Below are 24,246 nucleotides of genomic sequence, written 5' to 3' on the forward strand. Positions count from 1 at the left end.
GGTGACAGATGGTAAGTGAACTTACTATGGGGATTATTTCATAATGTATAAACACACTGAATCACTATTATGTACCGCTGAAACTAAAAGGTTATGGTAAGTCAATCACATTTCAATTAAAAATTAATTAATTAAAAACAGCAAAACTAATCTCAAAGATCAAATGTCATGTCAGATGTTAACAAGAAAAAAATTTTTCAATGGTCACCTGTTCCTGGATAGGATCCGATACCAGAAAAAAACAAGCTATAATGAACACCACTGAGACAAGTTTTAAAAATTAGATAGGCACTGTGGACTAGAGTAGAGGATCATATTGTATCAATGTTAAATTTCCTGATTTTTGATCATTGTATTATGATCCTTGAAAGAATGTCCTGTTCATGGGTAACACACACTGACTGATGTATTTTTTTACACTCAAGTGTTTTTTTGATCAAGGCTCATAATGTTTATAACCTCCTCTCAAATGATTCACAAAAAAGTACAGTGTGCGTGTGTGTGTGTGTACATGTATACATATATCCAAATAGCGCAAAAGACAAGTAGTGAACTCGGTAAAGAGTATACAGTAATTCCTTCTACTATTCTCTCTCCTTTTAAAATTTTTTAATATTTATTTTTGAGAGAGAGAGAGAGAGAATACAGAGCATGAGTGGGGGTGGGGAAGTAAGAGAGGGAGACACAGAACGTGAAGCAGGCTCTAGGCTCTGAGCTGTCAGCACAGAGCCTGATGCAAGGCTTGAACTCATGAACCATGAGATCATGACCTCAGCTGAAGTCAGACACTCAACTGACTGAGCCACCCAAGCGCCCCTCCTTGTACTATTCTTGCATTCTTGAAAATTTTCCATAAGTTTATAATACATCAAAGTAAAAATTTACAAAAAGAAATCAAAGAATACCTTTAGAAAGCTAATGTATTAAATCAGTCAATAAAGAATGGATTATAACTGTAGCTGAAAATTAAAATCCCAATGTAGAAGACAAGCTGAAGGTAAAGTAGTAAATGCAAAGGAAAATAAAATTGGTTAAAAGAGTTGACGAAAATGTAAGTAAATACATTGTACAAAGAAGATCCAACACAGACAAAATAGGTTCGTCAGCAGGATAATCCCATATGGAACAGAAAAGCAATTCAAATATACAACAGCAGAAAATATCTCTGAAAATAAGGAGCAATTTTTCTACAGATAGAAAGAGAGCCCACTGCTTTAAGAAATGCTGAATTATTGATATTGAAACACATTCCTGGTCCCGTTATTGAATTTCAAAGATTAATAAAAAATTCTTCAAACATCCATTCAGGAAAGAAGCCTGTCACATGCAAGAGAGAGAGTGAGGAAAAAAATAAAGGTGACCTTAAACTACTTCATAACAGAATTCAGACACAGATAACAATGAATCAGCATGTACAAGGTTTACAAGAAAAATGCCCCAACTATATTACCTTCACTCAATTTGCTGTTTAAATATAAAGGAAGCACTCATTCTCAAACATGAAAGAACTGGAGTAATAGAGCTACAATTAAATTCAACCAAACAAAAGTAAATGGAAAAACTGTGCTAAGTACTAACTTGCATCAAAATGAGGCACAGAAGACAGTGGAGAAATGTCTACTAAATGCAGAGGGAAAAAAGTGTGATCCACTAGATTAATCTAGCTAATTTGCCATTCAGCCGTAAAGATGAAACAAATTCTCAAGAATGTCACAATCGAATCTTCTAGAGCTGAATCAAAATAAAAGGCTCAAGGGGTGCCTGGGTGGCTCAGTCGGTTAAGTGTCCAACTTCGGCTTAGGTCATGATCTCACAGTTCATGGGTTTGAACCTCCAGTTGGGCTCTGTGCTGACAGAGCGGAGCCTGGAGCCTGCTTCAGATTCTGTGTCTCCCTCTCTCTCTGCCCCTCCCCTGCTCATGCTCACTCTCTCTCTTTCTCTCTCTCTCTGAAAAATAAAATAAAACATTAAAAAATATATTTAAAATAAAGGCTCAAAATTGGAAAGCCAAAATAAAAATGCTGGTACTGATCATCTAATCTTTATGAATTTTCACTACGAAAAAGGAAATAAAAGGAAATATGAGTAAATATGTAACCATTTAAAAATATGTAGAGCCGGGGCGCCTGGGTGGCGCAGTCGGTTAAGCGTCCGACTTCAGCCAGGTCACGATCTCACGGTCCGTGAGTTCGAGCCCCGCGTCGGGGTCTGGGCTGATGGCTCAGAGCCTGGAGCCTGTTTCCGATTCTGTGTCTCCCTCTCTCTCTGCCCCTCGCCCGTTCATGCTCTGTCTCTGTCTGTCCCAAAAATAAACAAACATTGAAAAAAAAATTAAAAAAAAAAAAACACGTAGAGCCTAAATTTATTTTTTATAAAATGACTACTGTCTTTCCTTCAATCTATTCATCCTTCTATGTATTTTTATATGTATACTCATGACATAAGCAGATGTTTAAAATATTAATATTTGCTCATCAAATAAGATGGTTGTTTTCATATTAAGGATTTCATATTAAGGATTAAGGATTAAGATACTGTGAGGATTTTGGCTTCCCTTTTAGTATTTTTTGGTATTTCTTGAATTTTTCAAAGCCAAGATATGTTCTTTTTATGCAAATAGAAAAGTTTTTATTCTGAGGTGAACAGAGGAGGATATCACTAAAAACCAACCAACCAACCAACCAAACAAACAAACAAACAAACAAACACAAAACCAAAAAGCAAGCACATGTGGAAGTTTCTGGCCTGCTTCTTGGATGTGCGGCAGGAACAACTGCATGAACAACTTCCTGATGAAAAGGGGACTGATTCCCCTGCGGTCTGTTACAGAACCAGACCCTTGTATGTTCACGAATATGGTTATGATTTGCTAGACTACAATCACTGAGATTTTAGGAAAGGGAATGCAGAAGTCTAATTTCTCCTCAAACTGGTATGTCAATCAGCAGCACTGGCATCAAATGGGTACTGGTCAGATGTGCAGAATCCTGGGCCCCACCCCAGAATCTGCATTTCAGTGCATTGGCACTGAAGCTTGCCAAATACTGCTTTAAAAGATCTAACAGCTCAATCCTCCAACAAGGGTGTTGGGCAGTAGCTTTAATAAAGCTACAGAGATTAGCCACTCAGCAGGTTTGTAGAAAGAAGAAAAAAAATATATTTCGTCCACATGAAGTTCCTTATGCCACATTTTTTTTTTAGACAGAGACAGAGCACGAGCAGAGGAGGGGCAGAGAGAGAGGGAGACACAGAATTTGAAGCAGGCTCCAGGCTCTGAGCTGTCAGCACAGAGCTCAACGCAGGGCTTGAACTCATGAACCACAAAATCGACCTGAGCCGAAGTTGGACACGTAACCAACTGAGCCACCCAGGAGCCCCTCCTTCCATTTTAACTGTGTATTATGTAGGCTAAGGGGGCCATCCCTGGTGTGGGCATCCACCCATTTGGGAACATTCTCAGGGAGATGTCAGGGGATATCCAAGGAAACAAATACAAAGGTTAACAGTTATATGAGGGAAAAAGGGAAAGCCTTGTTTTCTTGGAGGATGTTATAAAGAATCAAGCAGAAGGCAGAGTTAACATTGTCTACAGTAAGAAAAAATAACATTACCTGCAAGATTTCCCAGCACATTTAATTCTTTTTCCAAATTGTCTAAGGTTTGCTGATCAGCAGTGTCATCTAAGAAAGGCTCAGTGTGGTCAGTAATATCAATGTATTCAATTTCTGAAATTTCAGAAGCAGCTCTAGATAACGATCGAACAGCTGCACTTCTTGATCGAGGATGGGAGAAGAGGCAACCGGAGCTTCTTTTCACAGAGTTGGAAAGGGGTATATGTGCTGTTGAAGGTCTCTGTGATATCTCCCCTAAAATGAAAAATAAAAAAATTTTTAATCAACTGTTTTAAAATTTCTGAATGAATGCTTAAAGATACAAAATACCATCCCTTTGAACCTAGAGCAGTTAATGCCAAGTTACTTTCCCTACATCATAAAGAACACCTTGGGGTTATTTTGCTCTTTTTTTTTTTTTCTTACACTCAGAAAAAGACAAGTTAATTTTAATATTAACTGAAGCAAAACTTCTGTGAACCAAGTCAATTCCAGAACAATTCAACATCCAATTTTATAATCTACCCAATAGCCATCCAAACTGTGCCATTTCTTTTTTTCTTTTTTTAAATATGTGCCCTGTTTCTTAAATTCCAGGATTATACCAAACTCTGCCTTTTAAGAGAAAAAAAAAAAACCCATAGAATAGACATGGTACACTTCCTAGTGAACCTAGTGAGTTTTATTTGATGGTGCTTAACATTCTTCTACTAAAACAAATATGGACACAAAATATTAGTATGAAAACGCTTTTAGAAAAATATGGGCTTTAAAGAAATTGAGATCATATTTCTTATTTTCCTAAATATGAGTTCACTCTCTGTTGCTTTATAGGGCAATTAGTAGAAAAGTTCCAGAAACATAGATCTACCTCAGGTTATTACTTTGTTCCACTAAGGCAGTCACAACTTTGCCCTGACCTATTTCAAAGGCTGATTTAGTTGGTTTCTTCAACATGTGTGTCTCTTTCATAGTAAGAAAAAAATCCTTTTAAATCTTACACTAATATAAATTAATTATAGATAGATAATATAGATATAGAGATATCTATAGATACATATATCTATAGATATCTATACATATAGATAGATACATACAGATATATATAAATATAGATATAAATAGATATAAATATAAATAGCATATATATATATAGGCACATATCTATATCTATGTATAGATACATAGATGTAGATAGATATAGATATCTTTTGGTACTGCTCACAAGATTCTTTAATGAAGGCCAAGGGAATATTCAAAGTACAAATTTAGAAACTCATAGTGCAGGTATATTTTTATACGTAATGAATCACTATTTAGATTTAAATAAATATATTTATGTTAAATACAAATAATTTATAAGATAACCTTGTATTCCCTTAATACAAATTTGTTTTGGGTAAAAATTGGGTTCTTTAAAGAAGTGCTATTATCATTATCATGAAAATCATGATTTGACTGAACATATGCCATTATAACATTATGTCCACTCGAGTCAAAGGAAAATGTAAGATTCAGAAGAGTAACTACAGGTAGTTGCCATGTATTAAACATTTACTGACTACTGAGTTTGTCTTTTTCTTAAACTTAAAAATCTACTTGGAATGTAGCTAGTACCCTAAGAAGCATCCTAATGCAGTATGTAATTATATAAGCAATTAAAACTGACTAAGGTAAGTCCCAAAGGGCACCAATTTTAATGAACATTTCAGAAATCAATTTTGAAAACATTTTTTGTTGGAATGAAATTATGCACAAATTAAAATAAGATTCTGACCTTTTTGTGTCTATGCACACAGAGACAATTCTGAAGAAAATGTATTGACAAAAGTGTGTTTATGTTATAAGACAAATAAATGGAAATATCCCTGTGGATTACTTTAATGACTAGAATTTGGAAATAATTTCCTCTATTACCTATAATCCATAAAAGTACATAATACATAAAGTACACAAATACATAACAATACATAATACAAAAAAAAAAAAAAAAGCAAACTTGCCATTCCCATATAAGAAAGCAGTAGTAAGAACGGCAATCGTGGAAGCACAGGCCAATGAGCATAAAGTAATTCAACTGTACGCACTGAAACTTCTACATCTATGGAGAAACTCCACCTTCCTATCTATGTTGTGCTGTGTCCCAGTCAAGTAAAATTCAGAGGAATGAAGAATTCTGATTAAAATAAAACAAATAAGGTTGCCTGGGTAGCTCAGTTGTTTAAGCATCCACCTTCAGCTCAGGTCATGATCTCACGGGTTTGTGAGTTGGAGGTCTGTGTGAGGCTCTATGCTGACAACTCAGAGCCTGGAGCCTGCTTCAGATTCTGTGTCTCGTCTCCCTTTCTCTGCCCCTCCCTCACTTGCACTGTGTGTGTGTGTGTGTGTGTGTGTGTGTGTGTGTGTGTATGTGTGTGTCTCAAAAATAAATAAACATTAAAAATTAAATAAAATAAATGGAAGATGTTATGAGGAAGAACTGGACTTCTGCCAACACAGGTAAATGTGAGTTGAAAAAATTTAACATAACGTAGATGCCCTTCAGAAAATTCAGAAGAACACAAACATTTGCCAAACTCTTGTAACAACATCTGGTTGCCACAGTATTAGAAGTTAATTGATGCCAACTGAGAAAAAAAAAGTACACTGGGAGTGGGTCAGATTTATGCTTAGCACGCAGCAAACAGACAATTTTTTCCTATGGGAAATATGTTTAAAGTGTAATTTAAAGTACCTGAAACACCGTGACAGAGGAAGCTTCAATCTGATCCTTAATTTTATTCCTTTTTTGTTGTTGTTTATTTAGGTGAGTACATCATTCTTTCCACAAGCTTATTAACATACAAGCTTATTAATGTTATTGCCAGGGTTAAGATTTGAAACACCGTTAAGACTGGCACTAACGATGGGGTGACCAGGAGGTTCAGTCACTTAAGCGTCCAACTCTTGGTTTCAACTCAGGTAATGATTTCACACTTTGTGAGTTCAACCCCTGCGTCAGGCTCTGCACTGTCAGAGGGATTCTCCCTCTCCCTCTCTCTTTGCCCCTCCCTTACTTGCTCTCTCTGTGTGTCTCTCTCTCAAAATAAACAAATAAACTTAAAAAGAAAAAAGACTGGCACCAATGAAAAATGCCATGATTGAAAGGATCATTCCATGATATTTTTAAAGTCTAGTTTGTAGATTACACACATCAGAAATTCCTTTTTGAAGCAACTTGTGCCATTACTGGCAGTGTAATCTTAGGAAACTAGAAATTACCACTGACCACAGTTATACTCTAAAAATAACTAGAGAAATTGTCCTTGGTATTAGCGAAAGAATATATATGCTGTATGATCACTAATGAGACCAGGCCAAATATTGGAAAGATAAAAGAGAAGGATGCTTTGTGCTCTGCCAAAGGGCATAAGAATGCTGACACGGGTATGAAAGCATGCATCACTCACTGAAAAGTATTTAACCAATAATTGTCATTGTTATTCTAAATTAAAACATTAGAACTGGATGAAACATAAGTAGGGCAACACGATTTCTGTATAGTGTTTCAATTACAAATAACATCTGAGCAAAGAGCTACTATTATATTCCCGAATAAAGTGTGCAAAACATCATTGTCTTTTGATATTCTTGTTACACTGTGTAAATTACTAAGAATTTATACATAAAATATAAAAATGTATTTTCTACGAGTTCCCACACCTATACGTACATTTTACTTAGCAGCATGGGTTAATGGAAAGAAGGCTAAAGTGGGAAGCACTTGTCTAATCTCACTCAATTAGAAATCACCTTGTGACCTGAGATATGCAAATGCATATTTCACCTGAAAATTTAGGAGTTGGACAGAATGATGTCCTAAATCCCCTCTAACTCCGAGAACCTATGAATTAATACCTAATCTAATTAAATTAGAAAATCTTTTGTCAAATCCTAAAACTGCCAGGCACTGTGTCAGGATCAGAGGACTTAAAATTGAAGGAGACACTGCTCCCACCCTCCAGTTGTACTCCAGACTAACACATAGTCCTGCTATCCTGCTTCGCTCATGCAGACACTCTTCCTGAGTGCTGACAAAATGCCAGGCTGTGTTCTATCGCTGAGGATACACCAATGAAAAGGACAGGGTAGGTCCTTGCTTTCTTTCCAACCAAACATAGGAAGAGCAGAAAATTAACAAGTAAAATGATTTCACCTAGTAATAGGTTCTATGAGAAGGACAAAAGAAGGCAAACGTGATTGGGGGTCTCAAGAGACTAGGTAAAGGGGGGTTCAGAAGGCCTGTCTAAGGAGGCAGCATCTGGGCTGAGATGGAAAAATGAGAAAGAATCAGTCATATGAAAAAGGGGGTGAAGTTGGAGAGAGAGGCTGCGGACCATCCCAGGTTAGATGGGAGAGCAAATTCCGAAGCTAACAAGCAAGAGAGAGCGTGGCCTGTGTGAGAACAAAAAGAGAGCCAGCATAGCTGCACTGTGGGAGAAGACGTGGTTAGGGGAGACAGGCAGGACCAACTCAGTGCTGCTGTGTGATGTCTGGTAAGAAACAATTTTGTCCTGCTGTCTATGAAACTATAAGATGCTTTTAAGCAGGAGACTGACAAGATGCAATTTATGATTTAAGTTTACAGAAAATGTGATCAGCTCACTCTAAACTATAAACAATTTTATGACTATAAACAATTCACCCGCTGACTATAAACAGTAGAATTTGATGGAAATTAATTATGGAAACTTGTTTTCAGGAAAGGCAAAAAGTTAAACTGAGAGACAAATGAGGGATGATGGACAACTGGCTTGGGCTCATCTTGGGCAACAGCGGTAGAAGCGGTGAGATTCAGGATCAGTATTAGAGCTGAAATCAGCAGGCTCTAGGGATGAAGAGGCTGTGGTGGGCAGACGGAGGCAAGATGGCTCCTGACCTGGACACTTCCTGATGCTTATATGGTTGTGTGGAGACAAGAAGATGGGGTGGGGGAGGAGGAGGTCTGGGCAGGGGCGGGCGATGATCAGTGGGCTTGCTGCTAAACACCACTGTATTTCACAACTATCAGAGTTTTACGTTCACAAACTTAAAAATCTTACAGAAGAATTCCTTTATACGTTGGCATCAGTTTAGAAAATATGATTTTGGTAACTCATAGCATAGCCAAGAAATTTTTAGTTTTGTTTCAGCCTACTGCTTCTGTTCAGAAAGTCATTTCCCTCTGCCCCTAACTGGTAAATCTTATTCATTTTTTAAAATTCAGCTGAAATGTCACCTAGTCCCTAACCCTTTGGTGATCTACCCTTTTCAATGGCAAAGCAATTACTTTACCATCTCTATTCCTAAAAGGCTGCACATGTACTACCTCTATCATAACTGATCACATATGCTATTATTAATCGCCGGTTGGTCTCCAAAAGTATGTTACCCGCAGTCCTTTTATAAGATGTGTACTTTATATGCAGTCATTTATGTGTTTACGTTTCTGTATAGCAGTTTCCCTCAGTATGGTTTTTGGACTGTGTACATCAGCATAACATGGAATTGTTGATAAAATAAGTGCAAATTCCTAGGCCTTATCTCAGCTTTAATAAATCAGAATCTTAAAATGAGGTCGAGGGGCCCCTGGGTGGCCCAGTCGGTTAGGCGTCTGACTTTGGCTCAAGTCATGCTCTGTCTCATGGTTCGTGGGTTCAAGCTCCGTATCTGGCTCTGTGCTGACAGAGCCTGGAGCCTGCTTTGGATTCTGTGTCTTCCTCTCTCTCTGCCCCTCCTCATCTTGTGCTCTGTCTCTCAAAAATAAATGTTAAAAGAATTTAAAAAAAAAAAAGAATGAGGTCAAGAAATCCATATTATAAGAGGTTTCCCAGGTGATCATGTTCAAACTAACATTTGAGAACCTCTGCACTAGACTCTAAGCTCTTGGACTGCAGGGACCAGGGTATATTTTGTATCACCAGTATCTGGCAGTGTCTGGCCTAAAGTAAGTACTCCTACAAATGTTTCTGATAGTAAATTATTGATTTCAAACAGATCACTCCAAATTGATACTTAAAAGCATTTGGCTACTTATTTACAAAGATTTGTCTTGGTAATAAATTCCTCATAGCATGCATGTGTATTTGTTAAAACAGTTCCTTTGACTGCCTCAGAAGGAAGCACCTAGAATTTTTTTTTTTTAATTTTTTTTTTCAACGTTTATTCATTTTTGGGACAGAGAGAGACAGAGCATGAACGGGGGAGGGGCAGAGAGAGAGGGAGACACAGAATCGGAAACAGGCTCCAGGCTCTGAGCCATCAGCCCAGAGCCCGACGCGGGGCTCGAACTCACGGACCGCGAGATCATGACCTGGCTGAAGTCGGACGCTTAACCGACAGCGCCACCCAGGCGCCCCCACCTAGAATTTTTGAAGCTGCTCAAGGCTTTGATGTGAGAATAGGTACCTAATTACAGAGCCAGAAAAAACATTTATCATAAATGGATGGTTTTTCCACAAAAAAACAAACCCAAAAACAACTTTTAAATCTGACAGAGTCTCAACATAAGTGCATATGAAAAGGATCTAAGCTAGCCAAGGAGTTTTAGTAATAGGATTTAGGGCAAGAGAGGCATATCGATTTTGCATTTTTGGACAAATCACGTGTAATTAAATTTCTGGCTCAAAGATGGCCTCAAACGAAGGTAAATAACCCATTTTGTTCTTCCCAAACCTGTGAGCCCCCAAAAATGAGGAAACATGACTCATGCAACTCTTTTCCCTCCGGGCCCGGCTTCATGCCAACATACTCAACACATGTCTATAGAAAGTGTCTTAATTCATCAGTCATCGACAGCAACTGCACGTGACATTCAGCCTAAAGCAAACTTATTGAAGCAGGTATTACTGGATGCCAATAATGAGCTAATAAAACTACTGATTTTAATGATCTCAAAATTCTCTGCATACACGCCCTAGGAAAATATTACCATGAGACTCAACACGTCAAAAGCGTTATCCTATAGACAATCTTGCAGTTATTTTGGTTAGAGAATGGAGTTGAACTGAAATCAAGATTCCAGGGTTAACACATTCAGCGCTAGGTTTAGAACACAGGATCATACTATGGAGGTTTAGAACATGCGATCATACTATGATGGATGGCTGCGTCCGATCACAGTATGAACTAAGTGGGGTGCCTGCGTGGCTCAAACAGTTAAGCATCCGACTCTTGGTTTTGGCTCAGGTCATGATCTCATGACTCACGAGTTCGAGCCCCACACCAGGCTCTGCACAACCTGTGAAAAGCCTGCTTGGAATTATGTCTCCCTCGCTCTCTGTACCATCCCTGCTTGTGCTCTCTCTGTCTCAAAAAGAAATACATGTTTAAAAATAACAAGAATAATATGAACCAAGTGAATGATATGCAAAATCTAGTATAAATACAGTTTCCTGAGAGTGTAACAAAACCAAGTAGGTATTTTACAAGGATTGCTCAAAATACACAACATACCCTGAGCTACACTTAAAAAAAATATTATTCACTAATACGTTGTTACAAAAATAACTAAAGTTAACTCATGTCTTTGAGAAGAATCAGGACCACTCTTGGTTTTTTGGTTTTGGAGACAAAATGTAAGACAGCCACTTAAAATGAATAAGTTTACATTATGAGACTGCAAAGATGAATTTTCAGGTACCTAGTAAAGTGCTGAGACAAACTAAAAAAAAACAAAAACAAAAACAAAAACAAAAACAAAAACAGTGAGTCATCAATATGGCGCTGTGGCCTTCAGGCTGTCCTTACCCATCTTTCGCTGTGTTCTGCTTGTGGACAGGTTCTGGGCAGTCTGCACAACACCCAAGACAACTGCGTGATCAGCCGAGGCACTTATGCTGTGGCCTGGCATCCACTCTCGGTCTCCTGATATGGGAAAATGGTAAACTAATTTCAATATTGAAAAGGAGGAAAATTCATGTTATTGCTTTATTTTATTTATGGTCTTCCTGGATAATATTTAGCTAAGCAAGGACCATTCATAACAGTGAGGCATATATTATAAGAGACAGAATCTCATAATGATACAATAAACAACATTAGATTTGCATAGCTTAACAAAAAGAAGCAAACTCTAAATTGCAAACATATTAGACACACACACGCACGTTTGAATAGAAACAAATATTTTTTCCAGTATGTAACAAGATAACTTAAAGTATAACAGTTTCTACATGAATAAATACATTTGAATTCTTAGGAAACCTAAGAATATTGGTAACTTTCAGAAGGAAACTACAGATATGTCTCAGAAATCTCACAGAATCTGAGATTTGGAGATTTGCTTTTAAGACGGTATTTAGGAATCATCATACAATACTTAACAGTTAATGAAGTGATTCAAAGAATTTCTCTTTCACTATTTAGTAAGGGCTACATTCTAAATTCTAAAAATAATCTTTCCTCAACCTCATTATAGTTATGTCCTCTCACATTCTGATAATGGCCTCAAACACAAATATGCAGCAACTCACACAGGGTTAATAATTTCAACTGGAGAAGAAAATGACTTTATTCACTGAACAGAATTACCCAGTATTTCCCAAAATGAGGATGAACTGTTTTAAAAAAAGTGTCATAAAACCGTTAGGTTGGTCCACAGGCCATCTGATTTCGTGTCTGAATTTACCTGCAGTTGTAATCCTAGTACTGGAATAGCTGCATTCTAAGCTATGAGAAGGAAGTAAGTTGAGTCTCTCATTTTTATCAAAAACAAAGAATCTTTCAAGTCCTTGATATTGTTCAGTTATAGGCTTACTTCTGAGGGCTATTTCTCGTAACAACTAGGAAACAAAATATTCAACAAAATTAAGTTTGCTTTATCTCATCAACACAAAGCAGCACATTCATTCATTGAGCACCTACTTCATTCTTGGCACAGATTCCATTCCCATCAAATTTAGGGTCTAGTAGTGAAGACATAGACAATAACACAACATTTATATATAGTAAAAGTTGTGAAAAAACATCTAAACCACGACATAGTAATTATCTGAAAGTTCCATTGATCCAAGGAAGACAGAAGTTCACAAAACAAAATAAAGGGTTTTTTTTCTCCTTTCTTATATTTTATTCCCTTAGTGTCCTCATGTATAAGTTATTCTGGAAAACAGAATGCCCCCTATATGCTGTGCTTTTGCATTAGTATCTTTGCCTGTACAGAAACTAATTTCAAAGATGAAAGCAGAATACTGAGGAAATAAATCTGGTCATAGACAAAATCTAAGTTAACAAAATACTTATTGTGAAGCAGATATGCATGTAGGAAACTGAGGTAAGAGCGAGCGAAGTAACTTGAGAAGTTTATACAGCTAGAAATTAGCAGAATTAGGTTCTGGCTGATTTGAAGCCTGGGATTATTCCCCCATCCTATGAATTCATTTTACGACATGCTTTCATTCTAGGAAAGAATATTAATGGGACTAAAACATACATGAGTCTGGTTAAGAAACAGATTAGAGATTCAGAAGTGAGACTGTAGATGGGCTTAAAATATAATCAGAGTGCTCTCAGTATTTAACAGCTCCCTAAAGGATCTAATTAATGCCCAAGCACAGCCTGTTTGAAGGGAGTAAACAACACAAAATGTATTATAATGTTATCCAAATTTATAAGTCTTATAAATGACAAAATATTACAAAACAAAGATAGTGACCGATGAAGCATCTCCTTCAAAGACAAGTCCAAGTTGGCTCTGCTCATGACATCTTCCCTGGCCCTCCCAGACACTGATTACCAGTTTACAGCATCCTTCAGCTTTAGTGCAGCTCTTAATTGGATTAGACAATTGCCACTCTGGAACCGTTTTTTTGAAGCACCAGTTACCAGATAAGAACAAAGAAAGGGGGGTTGCTTGCTTGTTTCCCAAACTCAGAGAGTTAACTACTGGTGGTTTCCAAGCCAGAACCAAGAGCTCCCAACTAGACCTTGTTCTTCCTGGCACCCTATCCTACCCCACTGCTGCTGCCCTACAACTTGGTACTTCATTCCATAGATTCCACCTTTATGAAGGACTCAATATCTGAAAACTGAAGTGCAGATTCAACTATCTTGCACCCAAGTGGAAGTCAAGAAATTCTACTGCTAAAAACTCTTGCTCACTCTTAAGTTTTCGACTCCAGCAAAAAAATTTTAAAGTAGTCTCTTTAAGTAGCTTAAGGAATGGTTTCTACTAGAGCAGGAAGAAAAATTAAAACAGTTCGTGTCTAGTCATCAGGGATGAAAATAAAGTTGATTCTACCACTGTGTATAAGGCACCATTCTCTATGACATGATCATTTACCAGTTTTTTTTTTTTTTTTTTTTTTACCAATGTAGTATAAGGGATAAAAATATGAGGAGTAGCTTTTTAACATTTCAATTTTAATTATGAAATACTTTAAATATCTAGATATGTAATTGAACATGACTTGATCACACCGTTTAATATCAGTAATTTAAAATTTTGCTTTAGCTATCCATACCAAAAAAATCAGTCTTTAGAGTTAATTGTATTATTGCATTGAAGTGGACATACTCTATTCCAATGCATGTTTTTGACTATTATTATGTCTGAATGTATCCATAAAAAATTACATTTATCTTCAATGTTTCAAAAAATATTGACTTAACTCTAGGTGTCCTTTTATATTTAAATTTTAATCTCATATTTTTGAGATGTATCCATGTAAATAAAAACAGTTCTATTTCATTCATTTTAACTGCTAGATTGCTTTCCATTACACAAATTACCACAGATTACGTATCTGTGAGTTTGGACCAAATGCCTTTTATTAGGTTACGGAAGACAAGGTCTCCCCCTGGGGCAAAGATCAGGCAGGCTTGCACCCAGTATACAAGAACTGGGGTCCATATGCTCAGGATTCCTCTCCAATAGCATAGGACACTGCACATGCAGTGGACATCAGAAAATTAGAGTTCTGTTGCAGAAATTCACTCTATGATTGTTTTTCCTCATTGTGGGAGGTGGAAGAAATGCTCATCTGTGATGAGGCTTTACTTTTGAAAATCTATTATTGGCTAAATTGTGGGAATGTCTTCTAGAAGGGAATGGATTTCTTTTGGCAGACATATGAGGGCATCAATAGACACGGATTAAAATTAATGTTAATTTGTTGACTTGGGGCTTCTAAGTAAGAAATGTATACCTAAACTGTAAACCTACACTCAAAGAAAGCCCAAGATTTCCGTTTTTCAGGGAAGGTATTTCTGGACCTGGCCCAGATCCGCTGCAGAAATCAGTTGCCCTTCATCTTCTTGCATCTGTGAGTACATCTCCCAGGGTAGTCCTTCAGTGACTGAGGAGACTTCTAGGGATTACAAGTTTTTGCAAAGATCTCAGCCCAGTTTTGTGCTTCAGCAGGGAAGAAGGCCCATCACAAAGTGGGCACAAAAATCCAATCCCCCCAGCAGAAGTGGCAGCAGCTCAACATTCCTTCTTCTATGTTGTTGGTCCCCCCCGCTTCAGTTTAGGCACCGCAGAGATTCATTTCAAATGACTTTGAAGGGTTGTTCAAATATCTGACTTGCCTAATTTCCAAAAAATGTATTAGGTAATCATGATTACCTAAGATTTTTAATATATAGAACAGAAATTCAAATACAGTTTCAAAACTTGGCAATAATGCAACAATGAGCTACTTTACTTTTCCTCTAAGATGAAATACAAACTAAACCCATATATCTTTATTAGCCATGTTTTTGAAGGAATTGCCTTTAAAGCCTTATACTTACATTAAGCTACAAAAACTGGTTCTATCTACATATCTGCATTTAATTCATTTAAACCCGGGACTATACAGTAAAAAGCTAGAAAGGATTTCTTGTACTAAATTATTTATAATAATAAATTTCATTTAGAAAAGTAACAGCTCTCTTACTATGGTGCATGAGGTGGGCCTTAGAGTGTTATTTGTCATAGAAAACCCGTTTGTTATCATGGCATTTACCATATTAGAATTTGTCCTGTAAGTAATTAGCATTCTTTCCCATAGAAGTCATTCTTCAACTATCTCATGATAATATAAGGTAGCACATTGTAACTTCAATAGGTAGTAATGTTTAAGAATGTATTGTCTTATGACATTTCTTACAGCATTTTTAATATAATAAACATAATAGAGACTTACCAGTGGTGACTCTGTAGTTTTAGAATCTTCAGGGTTTGGCCTCTCATGCAGATTGCTAAATTCCAAGGATTCTTTGATGTCCTGAGATAATTGCTCCTTAGTGGAAGGTTTTTCTAAACCTATACTTGGCAAAGAATTCTTGCTGTCAAGTGATATGCAGGAATCATCAGACTTTTGATTACTTTCCATATCTATAGTTTTCTCCTTGAAATTTCTTTCAAAAAAGCTGCTTTCCCCTAACTTTTCAGTGGCAGGAGAATAAACATCAGGATCCACAATGGTGTCAAATTTTGTATCTGAAGTTACTGCTGTTGAAAACAATTATTTATGAAGTTAAATAAATTGATTAAACTGTCAATAAATGAAAACTTCTATGGTGTAAACTCTTATCAATAAGCACTATTTTGTCAACATCTCTTTACTGACATATCAGTGTTAAAATACTTTTACTCTGCTTATGTTCATGAATGATAATCATAATTTACTGATACATTCAAACCTTGATGAGCTAGACTAATGGAAGGAGGCATGATTTTATTTTGTAATGAAATTTTGAAATTGATGCACATTTTTATTTCAGCCTGTGGCTCAATTCCCACACTCCTACATCCTCTCTCGGCCAAGTTTTACAATAACAATTTATGAAAAATAATACAGAGAGAACCTTATTTCCGCATTTTGCTTCTCTTCCTTAGAATGGTTAGTGATAAGGTGAGGGCAAAGGGAAATGTGCCAGATGCAAGAGCAGTACCAGTTAGGGGACAGAAAAACCTTTAAGCTGGGACAGCTGCCTCTGGAAAGCTACAAAATGAGCAAGATTATATTAGTCACCACCTCATTAAGTCTGCTTTAAGTAAACGACTTGGTTTAGAGCATTGGTTTTCAACCTGGGTGCACAATGGAAGCATCTGAAGGTACTCTTTAAAATTGTCAACGTATGGACCTGACCCCAACCAATTAAATCAGACACTGGGAGCGGCACTGTTTCTGTCTCCCCCCATCCCACCCCAACCCTGCCAAATTCTTCAGGTGATCATAATGTGCAGCCAGGACTGTGAAACACTGGTCTAAATTTTATGAAAAATAAAAATTATTTAATAATTTTTATATCATACTGCATTCATTTTAAATAAAAATATGTATATCATTATCCAGATTGAATATAACTTCATCTGATTGTCCCTATACTCTTTCCAATATAAATATCTTATCTCTATAAATAGATGGTATAAAATAGTAAAGGCTATGACTAAAATACTCTCCAGTGATGTAAATTCTGCCTTGCTGCTCAAAGGACTTACTTGTTGCAATCAAATGTTTGTATAGCTGGGCAATTACACATAGCATTTAGAACTTCCATTTCCAACAACTATCACTTCTTAAATCACACAATTACTACAAGTAAGGCAGTTACTTATACAACACAGAAATACTTTTACAAGAAAAATTTTATAAAGGCTCTTCAATTTAATGAAACTTGCACAATAATGCTGTATTTTCCTTGAAAGCTTGAATAGAAATTAGTTGATTTTATGGTACAAAGAGATGCCATTTTCTTTCTTTTTTTTTTTTTTAATTTTTTTTAACGTTTATTTATTTTTGAGACAGAGAGAGACAGAGCATGAACAGGGGAGGGTCAGAGAGAGGGAGACACAGAATCTGAAACAGGCTCCAGGCTCCGAGCTGTCAGCACAGAGCCCGACGCGGGGCTCGAACTCACGGACCGCGAGATCTTGACCTGAGCCGAAGTCCGCTGCCCAACCGACTGAGCCACCCAGGCGTCCCAAGAGATGCCATTTTCTATATGTAAATGTCTACAACTAACCTCTGTAATATTTTTGCAAGATTGCATAATTCCACTACTGCTGAAGAGGTAACAAAGCAGCCTTTTTATTAATCTTTAAAATCTGATGCAAAAAATAGAGGTGCAATTTAATTTAGTCTATTCAATGGAAGTCCCATTAAGTCATAAAAACTAGACATCTTGGTTCAACATTTGAAAGTTAATCTAATCTGTTACATCAACAGGCTAAAGAATAAAAATCACAAGATCATATCAATAGATCCAAACCAGAAATAAAAGGGAACTTCCTCAACTTGATAAAGACTATCTATAAAAAAGCCCTATAGTTAACATCATACTTAATGATGATAAACTAGATGCTTTAACCCTAAGATCAGGAACAAGTCAAGGATATCCCCTCTTACAACTCCTTTCCAAAATCCTTCTAGAAGTTCTAGCTAATGCAATAAAACAAGGAAATAAGTATACGGATTGGGAAGCAAGAAAAAAATCTAATTTCATTCACAGATGACATGATTGTTTATGTACAGAATCTGAACAAATCCACAAAAAAAAACTTCTGGAACTAATAAGTGATTATTTCAAGGTTGCAGGATACAAGGTCAAGATACAACAATCACTTTCCTATATACCAACATGAATAAGTGGAATTTGAAATTAACAACATAATACCATTAGCACACAAATATGAAATACTTAAAAGAATGAACTTAACAAAATATGTAAGATCTATATGAGGGGAAACTAGAAATCTCTGATAAAAGTAATCAAAGAACTAAATAAATGGAGAGATAGTCCATGTTCACAGCTAGAAGACTCAATATTGCAAAAATGTCAGTTCTTCCCAACTTGATCTATAGGTTCAATGCAATCCCAATTAAAATCCCAGCAAATTATCTTGTGGATATTCATAAACTGATCCTAAAGTTTATATGAAGAGGCAAAAGACCCAGAAAAGCCAACACATTGGCTTTTGAAGAAGAATTGAAGGAGAAGGACAATGTCAAAGACCAACGCTACACAACGTCAAGAATTACCGTGCAATTATAGTACCCAAGACAATGTGGTACTGGTAAAAGTATAGAAAAACGTATCAATGGTACAGAACTGAGAACACATAGATAGCCCCACATAGATATAGTCAACTGATCTTTGCCAAATAGCAAAGGCAAAACAATGGAGAACAGTGTTTTCAACAAATGGTACTAGAACTGGACATTTGCATGCCCGCACATTAATCTGGAACAGACCTTACTCCCTTCGCAAAAATTAGCTCAAAAGAATGGTAGACCTAAATGTGAAATGCAAAACTTTAAAACTCTTAAAACATAAAAATCTAGATGATCTTGGGTATGGTGATGACTTTTTAAGACACAGACCAAGGGCAGGATCCATGAAAGAAACAATTGATAAGCTGAATTTCATTAAAATTAAAAATCTGTTCTGTAAAAGACACTGTCAAGAGAATGAGAAGACAAGCCACAGACTTAGGATTTGCAAAACACATATTTGATAAAGTACTGTTATCCAAAACATTAAAAAATCTAAAATCTGAACAGTAAGAAAATGGGCCAACGAACTTAATAGACACTTCATCAAAGAAGATAAATAGATGGCAAATAAGCATATGAAAAGATGCTCAACATCATATGCCTTTAGGGAATTGTAAGTTGTTAAAACAACAATGAAATCCATTCCACTATTGCTGGAATGACAAAAATCCAAAACACTGACAATACCAAATGCTGGCAAGGATGTGGAGAACAGGAAGTCTCATTCATTGCTGGTGGGAATGCAAAATGGTACAGCCACTTTGGAAGACAGCTTGGTGATTTCTTACAAAACTAAACATGTTCTTGCCATAGGATCTAACAATTGCACTCCTTGGTATTTACCCAAATGAGTTGAGAATTATGTTCAAACAAAAACTCACACATGGATGTTTATATTTATAGCAGCTTTATTCATAATTGCCAAAACTTAGAATTAACCAAGTTGTTCTTCAGTAAGTGAATGTATAAATAAATTGTGTATCTCCAGACAATAAAATATTACTTAGCACACACACGCACACACACACACACACACACACACACACACACACACACAAAAGGATCAAGGCTCCTGGGTGGCTCAATCAGTTAAGCCTCTGACTTCCACCCAGGTCATGATCTCACAGTTCATGGGTTGGAGCCCTGCATCTGGCTCTGTGCTGACAGGTCAGAGCTTGGACCCTGCTTTGGATTCTATGTCTCCCTTTCTCTCTGCCCCTCCCCCCACTCAGGCTCTCTCTCTCTCTCTCTCTCTCTCTCTCTCTGAAAAGTAAACATTTTTTAAAAATGATCAATCAAGTCATGAAAAGACACGGAGTCACCTTTAAGTGTATATTACTAAGTGAAAAAAACCAATCTGAAAAGATCTCATGTTGTATCATTCCAGCTATGTGACATTCTGGAAAAGGCTAAATCATAAAGATAGTAAAAATATCAGTGGTTGCCAGGAATTAGGTGGGAGGGAGGTAATATAAAAAGGCAGGGCACAGAGTATTTTAAAGGTACTAAAACTATTTCTTTATGATACTATAATGATGAATACAGGTCATTATAAACTTGTCCAAATCCACAGAATGTGCAACACCAAGAGGGAACCCTTGTGAACTATGGACTTTTGTTGATAATGGTGTGTCAATGCATGTTTATTGATTGTAACAAATGTACTACTCTGGTTGGGACATTGATTGGGGGAGAAGCTATGAGTTTGAGAAGGCAGAGTGTGTGTGCCTGTGTGTGTGTGTGTGTGTGTGTATAGGAACAATCCGTATTTCCTGCTAAATTTTGCTGTGAACCTAAAATTTCTCTAAAAAATAAAGTCTATAAATAAATCAAGCATCTTTAAAGTCACACTTTTTTTTAAATGTTTATTTTTGAGAGAGAGACAGAGAGACAGAGCAGGGGTGGGGAGGGGCAGAGAGAGAGGGAGACAGAATCTGCAGCAGACTCCAGGCTCTGAGCTGTCAGCACAGACCCCAAGGTGGGGCTCGAACCCACGGACCACAAGATCATGACCTGAACTGAAGTTGGATATTTAACCGACTGAGCCACGCAGGCTCCCCTAAAGTAACACTTAATGGATACTTATATTCAGCATTTCCCCAAAGGTAACTGGGACACAATGTTCCATGTAGATCAAAAAATATCTTCTGGACTAGGTCTGGAGCCCTGTAAAGTCCTAAATTCCCACGTGGATATAGCTCATAGTTGGTCATAATAATTTATAGGCTTATGGGCTGAAGATGTCAAGTCCAGCAGGATGACCACAAATCACAGTTCTCTACCATCTACTACCCAATCAGAAGGGAATCATCAGTTTTATAACTAGCTATTTTAAATAATGCTCTCAAGTATCTCTCAAGTCCTTCACACAAGATATATTTATTAGTTTTTCTGAAAATACTAAATAGATTAGAAATAATATTTGAAAAGCAGATTAGAAGTAATCTAATTCCTATGTTTTAGCTTAGGAAAATGTGATCTAAGAAAGCAGTGACATGTTCAAGGTCACACAATGATTTAAGGCAGAAATGGAAATGAAATCTGACTTCCAAGCCAGGATAATTTACTGTGACTATCTTTAAATGGTGCTCTCACCATCTGGAAATTGAAACCAGACATTTGCACACAGCATCCTAATCTATAAATTCCAAGGCAATTACTAGTAATAATGTAGATATATAAACAGGATGGTTTGTTTTGGTTTGGTTTTATCACTTATGTAAAACTTTACATCAAAACTGAATATTTGGGGAGAAGATTTAACACAAGGGAGAGCAACAGGATGCCAATTAGATTTTTGTCACTAAAGGCATATCCATGTAATCTTTTAAATGCTGCTTTCTCAGTCCATAATAACTTTTAGAGGTAGCAACCAACACAGGCAGTTTTTTCTTCTGGATACACTGTTGTCCATTGACTGAAAAGGGTATTTGCTAGAAAACTATATATTTTCAACCAAGGTTTTCTAAGCACCAAATTTTGTGGGGTTTAAATGAACAGCAAAATAGGTAAAGCTTTTACATAGTGAAATACCTACCTGGTTTTATTAAATTACCAACATTAATTGTTAATCATGTTGATCCATAAGAAAAAAAAAAGTTACCTTTTGAGTTATTTTTACAGGAGGAAGAGCTGTTGTTCAGATGAAGATGTAAGAGGTCTGCTTTTCCCTTGGTGAAAACATGATGTTGATGAATGTCATTTTCATATAGAAAAGTATTCTGATAATTATGAAACGTGCAACTTTCATGTTTAGGGACAGCAAAAGAAAAGAGTTGAAAGAAAGGATAAAAAAAGAAAGTAAAAAGTCCCAGCTTATTAAAACAAATACAATACAACCTTTAAGGAATAGGTTTGTTTACATTAATTTAATATTTTTTTAACCTTACTGTGGACACATTCTAAACCACAAGTAACTAAATAGTATTTGGGTTTAAAGACACAGGTAACTGGACCAAATCAGATTTAACTGAACAATGTCAACAATGTCAATTAAGAGCTTCCTTAAAAAAATATTCTAGGGCACCTGGGGGTTCAGTCAGTTGAGCATCTAATGCTTGATTTCAGCTCAGGTCATGATCGCAGGGTCAGAGGATCGAGCTCCTCATGTCAGGCTCTGTGCTGAGTGTCGAGCCTGCTTAAGATTCTCTCTCTCCCCCCCCTCTGCCCCTCTCCCCCTGCTTGCGTGCACACACTCTCTCTCTCTCTCTCTCTCTCTCTCTCTCTCTCTCTCTCTCTTTAAAACAAACATTCTGAAATATGTTTGGTTCCTTATATTCTTTCTTCTAAAAATGGAGAGTTACCTTTTCAAACTCATTGAAATCTGATGAAATCAAGGTTTTAGTACTTACATAAACTTTTCATTTGAACTATCAGAGTCAAATTTTCAGTTTTTAATGATGATTACTATATACTAATATATGTACAATTTAAACATTTTCTATAAATTGAATAATATATTTAATAATACCCGATATTTATGTAAGCTTTACATAGCACCACCATAAAATCTCCTGGATTATGCTCCTGTGCCACTTATGATCCTTTATGATTCTTCTTAGGAAAGAAGAAACTCCATGGACACCTCCAAACCCAAAGTGCAAAACTACTGCCAAACCATCATCAGTAACTTTCTCTGGCTTCTATAACATGGAGGTCAAAGCAGAACTTGTGATAGGATATATAAAGGAATCAAATTAGAGAGCATAAATGTCATTCATTTCCTTAGGTAATCCATACAAATCTCTTATCTACTGACCAAAAGGTTGTCTCCTGCCAAAAGCACATTTGTTTCTAGATATGTGAGTCTATGTGTTCAAACATGGGGCTTTTCAGGTCCAAGAGCATCTCTTAGGCCCACTGCTATTCCAAAATGCTGACATATAAACAAATAAGTTGATCTGAACATATAAACAAAAAATGGGGTTGGGGCTACTTAGTAGGAACTTCACTCTGCTGTTTGCCCAATTTAATACTTTGTAGTCAAAATACATGAAACTCTAGCTAAGATTTCAACAGCAAAGGAGACTTGGCGTACTTTTTAACATTACTAACAGAGCTAGATGTTATTTTTCACTTGGAAATGACAAAATTATAAAAATAGTTACAAAGTGAACTGTTATGCTTCATGCTTCATTTATTTAATTCATCACATAGTAAACTCTACCTAGAAAGTAATCTATAGTCTGGGACATCTTTTTATCTCTCAATCTAATCATTAATATATCTGTTTTTATTTAGGGTTCATAGAAAATGGAAATACAAAGAAAGCTCATACGAAATACATCACCCTTGGTAAGCCATTTCAAATAATAATGCTAAATTTAGAAGTATCTATTAAATAATCCAGATATTAGGTAAGAGTATACACATATCATTATAGTCACTTTTCTAATTATTGAATATTGGCAAATGTTAGAAATATTGTGCACAAATTTAAACATGGCTTTAGTAAAATATATTCTAATATCGAAGTCATGTTTTTTACACCACAAATTTCTCATTTAAAGAGATAGTTGAATCGCTTCTCAGCCTTTTGGCTAAGATCAAGTGTAAAGAGATAGTTGATTTCTTGGGTAGGTTTTTAATAAACATCAAAAGCGATTTAGAAAGATCTTACCTTTGTTGACTGTCTACATCTGCTAACTCAACTTTGTAGGGCACTGTGTTTCCTGGTTCTTCAAATTCCTCTTCATAAGTCTTATTAAATGTATGTAGTATAATATTAGTATGTTCAATAAATGTATTATACATTAACCATCTAACTTGTACATAATATTTAGAGAATTTTCTCCCTACAAGCAATGTCACATGCTTTCTGACTATGTACCATAGAACAATTCCAGGAGAACTAACGCAATAAATATTTGTTGGGGGCATTGGCTGGGTCAGTCATGTCATTACTACTATCACACCTAGAAACAACAGTTAACAGGTGTTTTACTATGTAACTACTGAGTGCAAAGTAGGCTAGTGACTGAGGTGTTTTTAGTTCTCTGGCCAGCATATTACAAGGTTACTCTGTGCATCAACTAATTAATGCCAAGAACACACACACATATGTAAGCATGTGTGCTTATTTGTTCAGTATCTTAACAATTTATCCAGAGGGGAAAGAAAAATGTGGCTAGGAG

General features: G+C 36.4%; 1 protein-coding gene across 4 annotated transcripts in view; it reads right to left on the minus strand.

The window, feature by feature from the left end:
* Window positions 1–24,246, minus strand: part of ZBBX (zinc finger B-box domain containing) — a 119,659-nt gene that overhangs the window by 11,808 nt on the left and 83,605 nt on the right. For 3 of the 4 annotated variants that reach the window (XM_040480670.1, XM_040480671.1, XM_040480673.1), the window contains 6 exons: window positions 23,733–23,812; window positions 21,717–21,856; window positions 15,758–16,065; window positions 12,259–12,412; window positions 11,379–11,495; window positions 3,612–3,866 (listed from right to left, as the gene is read on the minus strand). In XM_040480670.1, coding sequence (XP_040336604.1) covers window positions 3,612–3,866; window positions 11,379–11,495; window positions 12,259–12,412; window positions 15,758–16,065; window positions 21,717–21,856; window positions 23,733–23,812 — 1,054 coding nt within the window. The remainder of the gene's footprint in view (window positions 1–3,611; window positions 3,867–11,378; window positions 11,496–12,258; window positions 12,413–15,757; window positions 16,066–21,716; window positions 21,857–23,732; window positions 23,813–24,246) is intronic. The other variant, XM_040480672.1, reaches the window with a different exon arrangement.

This window comes from Herpailurus yagouaroundi, unplaced genomic scaffold (genome assembly GCF_014898765.1).
Source record: "Herpailurus yagouaroundi ecotype Mexico unplaced genomic scaffold, PumYag 159, whole genome shotgun sequence".
Taxonomy (NCBI): Eukaryota; Metazoa; Chordata; class Mammalia; order Carnivora; family Felidae; genus Herpailurus; species Herpailurus yagouaroundi.